The sequence below is a fragment of the Pipistrellus hanaki genome (genome assembly GCF_964339955.1).
Source record: "Pipistrellus hanaki genome assembly, chromosome: 14".
Classification (NCBI taxonomy): domain Eukaryota; kingdom Metazoa; phylum Chordata; class Mammalia; order Chiroptera; family Vespertilionidae; genus Pipistrellus; species Pipistrellus hanaki.
This window is the reverse complement of record NC_140516.1, coordinates 29,652,012-29,667,975: the sequence shown is the minus strand read 5'-3', so window position 1 is coordinate 29,667,975 and position 15,964 is coordinate 29,652,012. Positions and strand designations below refer to the sequence as shown.

General features: G+C 39.5%; 1 protein-coding gene across 1 annotated transcript in view; it reads left to right on the top strand.

Moving 5' to 3' along the window:
* Window positions 1-15,964, top strand: part of ASAH2 (N-acylsphingosine amidohydrolase 2) — a 58,537-nt gene that overhangs the window by 25,127 nt on the left and 17,446 nt on the right. Inside the window, exons 9-14 of the mRNA XM_084903337.1 lie at window positions 6,811-6,931; window positions 9,448-9,573; window positions 11,027-11,113; window positions 13,454-13,558; window positions 13,683-13,764; window positions 14,908-15,023. Coding sequence (XP_084759463.1) covers window positions 6,811-6,931; window positions 9,448-9,573; window positions 11,027-11,113; window positions 13,454-13,558; window positions 13,683-13,764; window positions 14,908-15,023 — 637 coding nt within the window. The remainder of the gene's footprint in view (window positions 1-6,810; window positions 6,932-9,447; window positions 9,574-11,026; window positions 11,114-13,453; window positions 13,559-13,682; window positions 13,765-14,907; window positions 15,024-15,964) is intronic.

Genomic DNA, 15,964 nt, shown 5'->3' with positions numbered 1-15,964 from the left:
CTGGAATTTTTTTTTTTTTTAGTAGATTTTATTTTTAGAGCAGTTTTAAGTTCACAAAAATGTTAAGCAGAAAGTACAAAGGTTTCCCATATACCCCATAGCCTCCAACAACCTACACCCTCCCTGACTATCAACAACCAGGAACATCCTACACCAGAGTGGTACCTTTGTTACAAGTGGCGAACCTGCATTGACACGTCACCATCACTCACAGTCCGTAGTTGGCATTACCGTTCTCTCTTGGTGTTGTATCAAGTGGTTGTTGTGTGTGTGTGTGTGTTTAATCATTTGGTGATCCTGGGACTTTGTAACTTCTCTTCACATTTTGTTACATAGCTTTTTAGACCTTTTGCTAAGCATATTCACTTTTTAATGTAAAAAGTAATACTTTATTGTATATACACTTTGGTATCATTTTTTCATTTAGAGACACCTTATAAATATCTTTCAATGCTACATAGCATTTTTTTTTAACTTCACCATTTAAAAATGGCTGTATTCTATTATATATCTGATAATATGTTCAGCTATCCCACAATCATTTGATATTTAGTTTATAGTGTTTTTTTTTCCCCACCATAAATTCACTATAATAGGCATTCTTGAACAGATATCTTATGTATTTGCCAATGATTTCCTTAAACTAAAATTTCTAGAAGTGGGATTCCTGTGCCAAAAGAGGCCTGCTTATGATTAAGGCCTTTCTCATAAATTGCCAAGTGGCTGTCTGAAAAGGTTTTGCTGGTTACATTTCTGCTTCCCCAACATGAGCAGTGTGGCTCCCCAATCTTGCCAATCTTGGTGATGTCATCCTTTACAATGGCAGCTAATAAACAGACCCCCAAAGCCAACTCACTATTGTTTTTCTTTCCTCAATTTCTAGTTAAGCTGAATTTTAAAAAATATTCTTTTTGGTCATTTCTTGTTTTACTTTTGTTGATAGCTTAATCATACCATGTAAGAGAAAAGAATTTTGATTGTAGTAACTTAATGGATTTACCCAAGCCAGATACCTCTCTCATAACATTATTCAGAAAAGATTTTTTTCACCCAGGATTTCTGAAGATAATAAAAGGAATAGCTGAGAATGTACATCTCTCCTCTGGAGTGGTGATGGTAGGAGGGTTCTCCGGGATGCTGGCCTCCAAGTTTAGCTATTCCTGCAGAAGGGCCCCTCTGGCTACCACTCACTGTCCTCCTTGAATCTGGGAAAGTGGGTGTGTACTCATTGCTTCTGCTTGTTTAAAATGCAGGCCACCCCTTGGGTTAAATTCTGGGCCCCACAACCCTTCCCACATAACACAGGGAAACACCCTTTCCTCACTCTTCCCAAAGAATTTCTAGGAGGGTAGGTGAGGAGGACTGTATGGGAGGTGACAAAGAGGCGTGTTAATCAGGACACTGAATGCCAAGTGTCGCAGCAGACAATGTGAAATTCTTGTGGCTTACCACAGTGAGGGCTCATTTCCCATTCATGCAAAGTCTAATGAAAATTGGGTGGCCCTTTTGTTCACATGTACCCATGCCAGAGCTATTCTCATGCTCTACCCTGGTAGTTGCCCTGGGATATAGAGATTTTATTTTATTTTTTTACTTTACTTCTCAATTACATATCTGTAATAGTTTCAGATGTATAGCATAGTGGTTAAAAATCACGTGCTTTTCAGAGTGGTCCCCCAATGTTCCAAGTACTCACCTGTTATTACAGTATTATTGACTATATTTTCTATGCTGGAATATACTACATCTCTGTGACTGTTCTGTAACTACCAGTCTGTACTTCTCAATCCCTTCACCATTTTCACCCAGCACCTCAATTCTCTCTCCCCATATGGAGGCTAGGACTTGGCACACAGGTATTTTGTAAGCCCTCAAGTCTCTGCCACAAGAGGGCAGGGTTTTCTCATTTAATTATTTCATGCCTATATCATGTAAGTTGAATATACATGTTTTGAATATACACACACCGTTGTGTTAATCTTAGGAAATATATACACACATGTATTCAGAGCTTCATAGCTCTTTTCCCCTATAATAATCAGCAGCAGCAGCTGCAGAAGTATCAGTATTATCATCATCATCACTATGACTTATTCCATTCTTAGTATAATGAGTCTTTAGATGTATTTGTTCCTTTTATTGTCAAATGCTGTGAAGTAGGTAATAAGTATGAAATATTGAGGTTCTGTAATAAGTAATTTCTATTAAGTAACAGATTAAGCAACTTATATCTGACTGCAGAGTTATACTCTTAGTCACTAAGATATACACTGGAGTGGCCAGATTATTATGATTTCTGAAGGCATAATAATCTGGCCACTCAGTGTATTATATATCATATATAATAAAAGGCTAATATGCAAATTGTCCCCTCGACCAGGAGTTCGACCTGCAGGCAGGCTGGCCAATCGCCCATGTCTCTTCCCCTCTCCTCCCCCACGCCCAGGCCTGCCGAACTCCACCCATGCACAAATTCATGCACCAGGCCTCTAATACACACACACACACACACACACACACACACACACACACACACACACACTGAGTGGCCAGATTATTATGCATTCAGAGATCATAATAATCTGGCCACTTAGTGTATGGCCTCTGTATTAGTTTCTTAGGGCCGCCAAAGGAAATTACTATAGACTGGCTGGCTCAAAACAACAGAAATTAACATTCTCACAGGTCAGGAGGCCAAAAGTTCAAAATCAAGATGTTGCAAGGTTGGTTCTTCCGGAGTCTCTGAGGGAGAGCCTGTCCCATGCTTCTCTCCTAGTTTCTGGCAGCTTCCAGCAATTCTTGGCTGGTAGCCATACAACTCAATCTCTGCCTCCATCTCCACATCAGCTACCTCTCTAACTCTCTTTGTGTCTCTCTTTGCTACTAGGTCACTGACATTGGGTTTAGACCAGACCAAGCTAGGATCACTTGTTCTTTACCTTGATTACATTTGTAAAAACTCTATTTCCAAATAAAGCCACATTTTGAGATTCCAGTAGACATGAATTTTTTTTTTTTGGGGGGGGGAGGGTATACTATTCAACTGAGTACAACTTCCTCTATTGTATTTATCCAACAAGCTCCCTTGTTATTACATGGAACTCCCATGTTCATAAACACTACCTTTGAATGGATGGATGTACAATATTCTCTTTTCCCATTGGTGGTCATTTAGGTAGTAGAGGGTGACAGCTAGCACATAGGACCTTGGTGCAAATCACACACAGGTGTTCCCTTCCCTGAGCTGACCGAGGTGCCTAGGTAGGTGAGCAGAGCAGCAGCCGGATTTCAGCTTCCACTTACCTGCTCTGCCAGTCACCTTTCTGCACGTGGGACATGATGGCCCAGGCCTGGGAGAATGGAACCTTGGATGGTTTGTTACTATTTTAGAATATCTAAGAAGCTCAATTTTTGCATTTGGCTTTTTGTTTTTTCTGTTTCAAATTAGGAAGCACACAATGTCCACATTGAAAGAGGCCATAGAAATCTTTTGCTTCAAATGCCTCCATAATATCAGATGAGAAAATAATTATAATATTCTATAATAATTTGGTGTTTATTGTTTCACATAGCATAGTTGAAATGGATCATTTTTCAGTCTCGGGGAAAAGAGACTCAGACATTTTAACTAACTTTGCTACTAAATAGGGTAAAATATCAACTCTCCTGTCTTTCCTCAGTACCTTGCTTGGGTCAGGCTAACTCGAGTCGAGCCCTGCTTCCCCTTGTACATCCCAGCTGTGGCATAATCATTATTTTAAAATGTTCATGAACAGGGACAGAGTCCTCCTTTTATGTCTGTAGTCTAATTTCATTTGAAACTACCTACATCTTTCTTCCTCTCCTTTGAACTTTGCTTTGATGAATATATTTCTGACCAGATAAAAGAAGTTGTGAGTACAGCCTTCTCAACTTAAAATAACCACCTTTGTTCATATCCTTATATATATTCATAATTTATACTATTACCACAGCACTTTGGCTGCTGTGACAAGCCTGATATTTTAATAGCACATATTTCAGAGGACAGCGAAGAAAATGTAGCATCATATGTAGCATCTTCTGATTCTGATATTTAAATAACTTAAATATAAATACAAAGGATAGCATTGATCAACTTGTTCTACAGTTTTCCTTTTATTGCACTGGGGAGGCTGTGGTCTGGCCGGCCTCAGTGTGATTGTATTAGGCAGAAATATTTTGGCTGGGGAGTCATGGAATTGTCATGGACACCACCCCATTTTCAAATGTAATAAAACAGAAAAGCAGACTCCAGCTAACTGGAAAATACTACTAGAGTAGAATTTTCTTGGCACTTAAATTTTGGGAGAAAGAGACCACAAAATAGAAACGAATGTAAGCGTTTTTTAAAATATAGAAACCTTGCCGAAGCCGGTTTGGCTCAGTGATAGAGTGTCGGTGATAGAGTGAAAGGTCCCAGGTTCAATTCCAGGCAAGGGCATGTACATTGGTTGCGGGCACATCCCCAGTAGGGGGTGTGCAAGAGGCAGCTGGTCGATGTTTCTCCCTCATCGACGTTTCTAGCTCTCTATCTCTCTCCCTTCCTCTCTGTAAAAAATCAATAAAATATATTAAAACAAACAAACAAAAAAATAGAAACCTTGCAAGTAAGCTCCAGAGAATGACCTTTGAACTGTGTTCAGCCTAAACCTCTGTCGTTTTGCACAGTGGCAGATATATACTGTAGGCATTGAATTCATCCTACCAGCTGGTGATTTGGCCTTTTACTGTTTTTTAAAAAAATTGAAATGGGTGTAAGATAAAAAAGAAACTATTATGAAAAGTGTCAAATATATACCAATGTAGAGTGATTCGTCTAATAAATGTACACATAACTATTAATCAGCTCAATAATTAACAATATTCAATCAACTCAACAATTAACAATATTCTGCCATTCTATTTCATTCTTCTGTTCCTTTTTATTTGCATGTTTTGCTAGAGTATTTAAAAGCAAATTCTGGACATATTTTTTTCACTCATCAATATTTTATTATCAGATAAACACTTTAAAAATGTAATTATAGTCTGTTATTACAGCCAACACAATTTAAATTAATTTCTTAATATGATCTAAAACCCAGCCCATGGTTAGTTTTCCTGATTGCATCAATAAATCTTTTAAAAAATATTCCTGGGCTGACATTGGTCAACATAGACATAAAAGCTTTGAATATGGGTCTCTATGTTACATGATCTGTATAGTATACTGTAAGCCCACCAGCAAAGTCAAATCTTCTCCTGTTAGGTTCTAATAAGTCTTTTATAGTCATTTTGTTTGAATCAGTATCCAAGCACCGTTCACAAATGCTATTTGTTGGCTACGTGTCCTAAGACTGTTCATTTGTAACCATTCCCCTCCTTTGTTTCCATGCATTTATTTCTGTAAGAATTTTTAAATAGATAAATATTTCACAAAAACAGGGTTTGTGGTTTCTCTTGAAAAAAACAGTTGGAAGATCTGGCAGCCCTGGCTCTCACTCCCAGATGGCACATTTGGCAGCTGCCAGTGTGAGTGCCTGCAGATCGCCGCAGTCCTCCCCAGGCCCTGCTGCACCAACCAGCTCACCTCACTGGCCTTGCTTAACCCAGCCCCCAGGGGCGTTACACTGGCCACCTCTGACCTACATATGCATCTATCGGGCAATGAGGACTGGATCCTAAGTGATGACCTTCCAGTCCAAAGCATCCTCAGTCATTTCAGTCATTATGTAAATGTTCAGTTCGGGGCACTGTATCATGAAGGTAGGAATGTGAGATGAAATGTTTCAAACGTTTTCTGTGAAGGATTAAATCAACAAAAAATATATATATATTTTAAAATCCTAAATTAGCTTCAAAGTTTATGAATTGGCATGCCTCTTTTCTTAATCATTCCAGTTCATCTGCTTTACAGCCTTTCATTCTGTAAGTATCTTTTTCACCGTGTGGAGGTTTTTATCTACAAGGGCGTCTGGACAAGGTGTCACAAGACCCAAACACGAGCCTTGGTGCTATGGCAAGTGGGCCACCCTGTTGCTTCTCTGAGACACCTTGCAGAGAGGAGGTATTAACAGCCTCTCTCTCAGGGTTGTTGTGAAGTTCAAATAAAGCAGCAGATGTGATGTTAATTTGTAAACTGCATAGCGCTACACGTAAGCTATTACTGTGTAGTGAATTACCTATGCGTACTGTATATTGAATTATGCGTACCATCCTTTTTCATGCCTCCATGCAATTACTCTGCTGTTCTTTCTCCTTAAGAAATAATTGCTAGTCATCTGTGGTCCCCAAACACTTTACAACCTTTGCCACACTGTATTAAGGGCATTTGTTCAAAGCTTTGTCTTCTGGAAGATTCTGAAAGCAAACTGCAGTTTATTCAGGGCACACAGCAGTCTCGCAATAAGTGTCTGTTGAATTAGTCTGGACTGATTTGAATAATTATTATATGTGTGCCTTCTTGAAGGACAAAGTCTATGTCTATACAGTTCTTTAGGTATACCATCTGATAACTGACCAGCCTTGGCTCTTGTTAAAAGCTGCTGCTGCTGCTGAAATATTCATAAAAATAGTTTTGCATTTTACATTTAAGTCAATGATAAGACTTCTTAAGTATATTATTAGTAATGTAAGCTCATTAACAACAAAAGCACCTAAATGTGGAATGCCTATCATTAAGTTTTTTGTGTGTGTTTTTTTCTGTTTTTTTTTTTCTGTTGGGGAGAACTTAACAGAAATCCCAGGCATCCTTTCTGGCCCTAGTTATCTGATTTTCTTCATTAATTTAGGCTTCTTGCTCTGTTGCAGCTGGTTTGCCATCCACCCTGTCAACATGAACAACAGCAATCATCTTGTAAATAGCGACAATATGGGATATGCATCTTACCTGTTTGAACAAGAAAAGAACAAAGGACATTTACCTGGACAGGTAACAATTTATGTTACTAAAAACTTTAATTTATTGAGTATCATCACTGATGCAATATTTAAAATAGATGAGTCAAATTTTCAAAGTAAAGTGCTAGTATGTGCATCACATCCTATCTAATAAAAGAGTAATATGCAAATTGACCATCACTCCAGCACACAAGATGGCCACCCCCACATGGTCAAAGATGGCTGCCCCCACGTGGACACAAGATGGCCACCCCGAGAAAGCCGGCAGGGAAGGGCAGTTGTGGGCAATCAGGCCAGCAGAGGAGGACAGTTGAGGGGGACTCAGGCCTGTAGAGGAGGGAAGTTGGGGTGAAACAGGCTGGCAGGGAAGGGCAGTTGGGGGTTGACCAGGCCTGTAGAGAACGACAGTTAGGAACAATCAGGCCAACAGGGGAGCAGTTAGGTGTCGATCAGGCTGGTAAAGGAATGGTTAGGGGTTATCAGGCTGAAAGGCAGAAGTGGTAAGGGGCCAGGCAGGCATGCAGCTGGGAGCCAGCAGTCCTGGATTGTATGAGTGATGTCCAACTGCCCATTTAGGCTCGATCCCACCAGAATCAGGCCTAAATGGGCAGTCAGACATCCCTCAAGGGGTCCCAGAATTGAGAGAACGCAGGCTGGGCTGAGGGGCACCACCCTGCCATTCACAAATTTCATGCATTAGGCCCCTAATGCTGATATACTTGGATAAAAAAATTTCCATCTTACCTAGCAGGAGAAGAAAAATTCAAAATGACCAATAAACTATGTCAAGCATTACCTATATTGATGGCTTCATACGTTTTAATAGCTGGATAAAGGAGGGCAAGTTCAAGGTTTTTGTAATATATAATCATTTTTATCAACTTGGAAACATGGTAAATTGTATTGATGTTTACTTTTTTTATTGTTTGGTGCAGATGTGATATTAATTTGTTTTCAGAGTTATAAAAGTATTAAGCGTCTTTTTAATGGTATAATAATCTGAATGAGGACAGATGCCAAGTTCTTTTCACTGGGCCAGACATCCCTCTTCATGGTGAATTTCCTTTCTAGGACATTGTTTTATTTTCCTGTAATAAGACCTAAGTCAGAGTCAGGCCTAATCCATCAGAATTGTTTGTAACTTTGAAACTCAGTGAGTGACCAGATCAGAGATGAGGGCCAGGAACCTAGTCCATGTACTCCAGGTGCTGCTCAGATCTGTGTACAAGAAAGACTACAGCTAGATAGGTGGGAGGAGGGAACGTGTCTGCTTGCCATCAGCACCAAAGCCCTAGAATGCAGGGTGTATGATGGGATGAGAGCCCCATACTCTTGACTAGAATAATGCTTTGTTATGAAGATACTGATCCATGAACATTTGATGTGATCTTTTCGATCCTTTGTTGACAAAACAGTATTTTTTTTTTTTCACCTTAGCCTGTATTGTAGGGAAAAGAAAGGAGGTTCTCATTTATGATCATTGGCTAGGTGCTAGGCACTTTGAAATAAATTATCTTTTTAGCATCATGATCTCTGATACTTGCTTACTTTTTCTAAGAAAATTTAAGACATTCAAGATGCAATGGTATAAACAAACAAAATAGAAACAGACTCATAGATACAGAGAACAGACTGACAGCTGTCAGAGGGAAAGGAAGTTAGGAGGCTGGTTGAAAAAGGTGAAGAAAAAAACAAAAACCCACCAACCCCCCAAAACTCATAAACACAAGTAATAATATGGAGATTACCAGAGGGAAGGGGGTGGAGACAGGTAGAAGAGGGTAGAAGGGTCACAAATGGTGACAGAACCATTTTATGTGGTGAACACAATGCAATATATAGATAATATATTACAGAATCATACACTTGAAACCTATATAATTTTATTAACCAATGTCACCTCAATAAATGCAATAAAAAAGTCACTTGGAATAGTTCCAACCAAAAGAGAGAGAGAAAGAGAGAGAGAAAGGACAGAATGGCAGAACAATGGCTTGAGGTTACTGCCTTGTACCATTCTTAACGGTTATGTGTTGTTACTTCAGGTTGAAGAGAGAGAGAGAAAAGATGAGTGGAAGCACAAGCCTGGATGGTGGATTCTGTATTTAGGTTCAGTTTCACAACAGGAGAGTCTGGATTGGCTCTGCTCTTTTTAAGCCAATACAATATTTATTTTTAAAGGGCAAATGCATCTTGGATCTCTAGGTTCAACACCAGAGACAAAATTGACATTTCAGCATTTTGTAACTTGCTGTGGCACACTGTGTTCCTTGTCTGCATGCTTCTGTCTGAGGCACAGATTTGAAACTCTCCTGATTGAAACTGCTCTGTTGACAATTGGAAAGTTTTGAGTAATTGTAAGAACACTGTCTTTGCTGGGAGCCTTTTCAAGATTAAGGCATTTCCTTAGAATATTGTATGTACATCTTCTTTCTATTGTGTACAAATGGTTCTGAATAATTTACCAAATCAGATGGAATGTTTGCATTTTGAATGAGAGGAGAGGGGAAGAAAGAATAAAAGGCAATTGGCTGTTTCTCTTGGCAGGGGCCATTTGTGGCAGCCTTCGCTTCATCAAACCTCGGAGATGTGTCCCCCAACATTCTCGGCCCACATTGCGTCAACACAGGGGAGTCCTGTGATAACGCGAACAGCACTTGTCCCGTTGGTGGGGTAGGTATCAATGCCGGGAAATCTTTGTTTTTGCATGTTTTTATGTTTGAATATTCATCATTCATTTACAAGTAGGTTTTCCTCAAGTATACACCGGCCTTCTTACTTCTATCAACTGCTCTTCTCGAAAGCACCCACGAAATGTCAGTGAGATAAAATTATAACTTGCTATGTGACTGTGAAGTTTTTTGAATGGTGAGGCAATTTAGGAAATGTCAGAGACTAAATATCCTTCCCCAAATGCGGACCACCTGAAGCATGATGCCTTGGCATTTCTGTGGTAACAGAACCCCAAATGGTCTGCCTGAAACATGGCTCACTCATTGGTAAAACTATGGTTTAAAAAAACAACAACAAACCACACACACAAAAACAATATAAGATCAAATTTTTCTTTTAAAATCGCAAAAATCTTGCAGTCAGAATGAAAGCAGAGAAAGGCCCTGTTCACCTCATCCTGCCCCTCCCCCTTTCCAGCAGTTACCCATCTAATGACTTCCTATGTATGTGCACAACCACAAACAACATTTATAACTTACTTGTTGATTTTTTTTATTGGTCCAGGATTTCAGTTTTCCACTCAACATCGTCTTAAAAAATATTTTTATGAATCAGTGTGGTAAGTTTCAAAGACAAATGAGACTGTACCACCATTTATTTAATTGCTGCTCCCCTCCCTCAAGCTCATTTAGGTTGGATATGAGCAGCAGATGCTCATTTCTGGTTCTTATTCTTTGTATTTAAAGAACATTTCACCTGTGATATTGCTTTTATTTAACACTATTTCTGGGCTGTTTACTTTATTCCAATCAACCCCACCCAATGAGCAATATAGTTTCAACAATTACACTTTTCTATTACATACATATTACTATTTTTATGTAGAAAGTATTCTTTGTTACCCTTTATTTGCAAAATTTCTACACATTATTAATTCACAGTAGATTTGATAACTACTTACTAAATGACACAATTCATAGATGAGATGGTTAAAACATTATACTTATTTGCAACAGAATATTTTGCATCAACTTAATGTCTTCTGTTGGAATACTTGAAGTGGGAAAAACTCATAAAACATGATGTTGACTAAAAAAAAAGTCAGTACTTAATGTATATTTATTGTGATTACAGTTATATTTGCTTAGATTCACTTGTAATTGTCCATTTCTTAAAATAATTGCTTTTAAAAAATATGTTTGTATTGATTTCAGAGAGGAAGGGAGAGGGGGAGAGAGATAGAAACATCAATGATGACAGGAAATCATTGATCAGTTGCCTCCTACACATCCCCTACTAGGGATGGAGCCTGCTATCCCAGCATATACCCTGACTTGGAATTGAACCGTGACCTTCTGGCTCATAGATCAAAGCTCAACCACTGAGCCACACCAGCCAGCCATAAAATACCTGCTTTATTCACCAAGAACACATCTGTTTCATTTTGTTCCAGTCTTCCATGTGCATGTCTAGGGGACCTGGACAGAATATGCTCGACAGCACGCAAATTATAGGACGGATCCTACACCAGAGAGCTTCGGTAAGCAGTGCACCCACTGTTTGATCTTCATTTAAAACTAGAGGCTCGATGCACAAAATTTGTGCAAGGGGCTCGGTCCTCAAGGCCTGGGCTGCCTTGCCCTCATAGCCCTGGCTTCATCCACAAGGTTGTCCAGATGGTTGGAAGGTTGTCTGAAAGGTCACCTGGAGGATTGTTTGGTCTCATTAGCATATTAGCTCTTTATTATCTAGGATTGTTCTTGAAGATCTGCTAACATTGTTCTTTAGGAAGTCCCTAACTGTGAGGAAGACAATAGCTCAAGCAGCACCAAAGGGTCTGGAAAGCTAGCTGCTGCTGCAGGGCAGTTGGGAAGGTTTCTTGCACAAGCCACACAGGAATCTCTCTCTGACTGTCTGGTCCAGCCACTTACAGGAAGTACATTTTACTTCTGCCAGAGGGCTTGCTTCGGCAGTGGGATACTAGCTAGATTGTGAGGTTTTCAATTAGCATGGTATATATGACCAGACTGTTTCAGAGGCTCAGAAATCTCTTGGGGATTTGCCTGCCAAATCACAGCCATTTCTTTTAAAAAATCTTTATTGTTGATATTATAGATGTCCTCCTTTTTCCTCCCATTGTCTCCCTCCACCTGGTTCCCGCCCCGCCCCGCCCCAGGCCTTCACCAACCTACTGTCTGTGTCCATAGATGATGCATATATGCACATAAAATCTTTGGTTAATCTCTTCTTACCCTCCTCCTTCCCTCTGAGATTCGTCAGTCTGTTTCATGTTTCCATACTTCTGATGCTGTTTTGTTCATCAGGTTATTTTGTTCGTTAGATTTCTTATTTGTTTATTTTTATTTTTAGATTCAATTGTTGATAGATAGATATTTATTTATTTTATTGTTTATTTATTTATTTATTTTTAATTTTTTAATCTTTTCTTATTCTTTTTAAAGAATACCCTTCAACATTTCATGTAATACTGGTTTAATGGTGATGCATTTCTTAATGTTTTCTTTGGTGACAACACAAAGCTGGGCCCCACAACTCTCTGCTCTCACAGTTTGGAGTCACATGAATTCTAGTCTTCTTTGATATGGCAAAGATCATCCATCTAATATTTTCTTAACTTTTTTTTTTTTTTTTTTTTTTTTTTTTTTTTAATGAGGAAAGAACCTGGTCTTCAGCGAGATTACTATGATTTGCTCTAATCTCTTCCCTCTTCTAAATTTGATCTTTCCTTTAGTCCCATGTTATGTGTCAGCTTCAATGGAGACATATTTGTGACTTAAAAGACAAAGGATGAGGTGGAGAGCTGAGATATCTCTGATAATGAGAATTAAGTCTCTTCCTTTTCATAGCTTGCTTATTCCTTTGTTGCACACTCACATGCCAAGGGTTCTAAAATGTTTCAGCAGCAATTAAAGAGGATCAAAAGCACCTTTAAAAACACTAGACACTAGCCAGCCCTATCTGCTGCAGTTTCTTTTTAATCACTGTGGTGTTATCAGTGGATTGCTCTAAATTAACAGATTCTATTTAGGGAGTGCATTGTGACACAATTAGGTGTCAGAAATGTTGTTATCTTTCTGGGCCTGAGAGCCAGCAGGATTTGGCCCACATTCTGCCTTCTCTTCTCAGCAAGCCACAACTTTCCTCCTCCCCAGGGAGGCAGCTGCCTCTGGGGCCACTCAGCTCCCAGCTCCCAGCTCCTAGGTGGCAGCTGGAACTGGGATGGTGTGGAAATGAGTTAGATCTCTGGCAAAGGGACTTGGACTGAAGCAGGATTTGTTGTATGATATAGATCAGTAAAAAGAAACATTTGTAATCACGTGTTGACTCCCTTTTCCCATAAGATTGTAAAAGCATTAGTTGACCACATTGGGGGGGTGGGGAGGGGAAGATCATCAAAGAGGAGGAGGTGTTAGGGGAGTTTATGCAGATGAAGTGGGGCCTAAAGTTTCCAAGCCGCCCCTTGGTATCTCCTCAAGCCAGCCCTGCCAGAGGACTCGAGGACTGAGGATGCCCGAGAGTACACTCTTTTTCTGGCTAAGAAAGTCACTCAGCCCTCCTACTTCTCATCTTACATTTTCTTGACCGTCTTTCCAGTGATATTGGGGTCTTTTGTGCCTCATCCTGGATCACTACGGTTTCATCTTTGTGGGGAAAAGCATGGGTCAACCATCCAGGGCCTTCAGTCTTCAGGGAGGCAACAGGTTGGCAGAGAGGTCACCTGAGTAGTGGCTACTGCTAAGGACCCAGCAGAATAAAATGTGTCTGAGAGATCCTTCTCCAAATTGGTGCTTACTGGATACAGGGGTAGTGTTCATTTTAGATTTTTGCTCTTAACAGCGAGCTTCTGTGGGTTTTCTAGGCACTGTATACCTTGGCTTCCCATGAGTTAACGGGACCACTGATTTCGGCTCATCAGTGGGTGAATATGACAGATGTCACCGTCCCACTCAATTCCACACACACGGTAAGTTTTGCTGAGCCACGCTGACGGTGCCACGAGGGTAAAACTCAGGGCTGATCTCAGCATTGGTGGAAGTTTAACTTCTGTTTCTTTTCTCCTTTTTTGTCCTAAAAAATCTTTCCTATAGGCAAAGACATGCAAACCAGCGCTGGGCTACAGTTTCGCAGCTGGCACCATCGATGGAGCTGGGGCCTTCAACTTCACGCAGGGTGAGGTGCCGACGAATGGAATCTGTGGCCCCAGCTTCTGGCGCTCTGGGGTGGTGTCCCCGAGGAGAGTTTACTTGTAGCCCATGCATGTACCATGTTTCTTTCCAAATTCAGGGGTGTGTGGGAACTCCAGGTTTGTACATGACAATCTGATTCCTCAGGGACGGGTGTCTTCGGTCACTCAGCTTTCCACGCATTCAAATAGAACCAGAGACAAATCCTCTTTGCATTTCAGTCTGTGGGTGAATAATTTTAAATTGTGCTTGGGCAAGGGGAGTTTAGGGGTGCAGAAGGGAGTTGTCATTGTACCTTCAACAACATGAGTCGGCTCTTCCAGTTTGTTATTAGTGTCTCTGTTCCTTACCCCTTTCCTGAAGCCAAAATCCCTCAGGGCAGAGGCCTTGAGGAGCCTAACGAATCTGGTCCCAGATCCCCTTCCTGTGTGTGTTTCCAGGATCTTCCTTAATTTAGAACTGATTGTTTTAGGTTTTATAACTTGATTCTGATTTCACTGGACTTAAAGGCTGGTTTATGTACTTTGGATGCTCTTTTATTAGACCCACATACGTTTATAATTGTTATATTTTCCTACTGGATTATAGATTCTAAGTCGATAGGTTTTATAGTTAACATAACTTTTCCCAAGATTATGGGTTTTAGGCTAGGAGTTTGTTTTTTACTGATTGTGTGTGTGTGTGTGTGTGTGTGTGTGTGTGTGTGTGGACAAGTAAGTGGGGATTCAAGAAAGGCCTTTTTAGGGACCCCAAGCCAAACAACTGGTACCTCAAATTGGAGGTGTCATTTTTAGTTTTCAAAATGGAAAATCTACAGTGAATTATATCATACCATTTTTACTTGGAATGTGGAAGAAAAGGAGCAATAGAAACAAAACTTTAAGGATGCTGAGCAAAATATATTCTTTTATTCTATCAACCACACTGAAGATCTAATTAAATAATGGCTCCTATTTTAGGATGCACAGGAAATTTTGCTGCTTCTATTATTCAGACTGTCTTGGAATCATTAAATAACAATCTTAGTGAAATCTCTGAAACTCCTGAGAGCATTGTTGTACAACAGCTGTCGAAATGATGACATTTTCCCAGAGGATTGGAGTCATATTAATTAAAACATTCCTAACAGGGACAACAGTACCAGATCCATTTTGGGAAAGTCTTCGGAATCAGATCTTGGGCAAGCCATCTGATGAAATCAAAGAGTGTCATAAACCAAAGCCAGTCCTTATTCACACTGGAGAGGTAACACATTTTTTTGTTATCATGTTGAAATTAGTATATTGTTTTTTAAAAATTATGAATGGTCGGATGTGAATGGTATACCTGATTTTCCATGGGAGGTCTTATTCAGATAATCCCACATCAAAATATTTTATGTCAAAAGTATGGATGCTGTGAGTCTAAAAAATAAGGGGTATGATTATTAAATATTGTAACTTTGAATTTATGATAAATAACTGAAACAATTAGAATACAGAAAAAGGAAGAATAAAAATAACTGGTGTCTTACTTAAGATTCATTATGTTACCTCCTGGACAGAAGTACACACAGAATTCTCTGCAGAGAAGAGCATCTCAGTCCCTATAAAAAGGAACATGTCCGTGTCTCCGTTTTCTCACGTCAGGCAATGTTATTACCTAAAGCAACATTCTTTTCCTATTCCTTTGGAACATGGATTTTCACATTCTAAATGTCAAAGTGCGATGCCAGTGCTTATGATATGAACTATTGACAATTTAAATAGAGTTCCCTCCCTCCCAATATTCAATTAAAATTTTTCAGGAAGAAGAAGGAGAGGAAAGGGAAGGGATAGAGGGAAAGATTCTACACTCATTTGAGTATGGAAAAGGATAGATTTTCTTGGAGAAAATGTGGAAAGTAAGGCAATACTTGGTAACTGAAAATTTGAAGTGCTTTTAGAGTAAGACGTTATTAAGTGAAGCTATTCCAAATGATGGAGTTACTTAATTTGTTTTGTACAAGGAGAGTCACCACTGTATTCTAATAGGGCCTTGGTCATCGGTTACACATTGTGATTCTACAGTGACATCCACCAGACACCTTGATGAGAAAATACGTCCAGCTTAATGGGGCATTCACATTTGAGATTTACATGTTATGTATGACTAGATAAAATACTTAATGTTATATCATGAATTAGAAATAAAATCTATGATGGTAT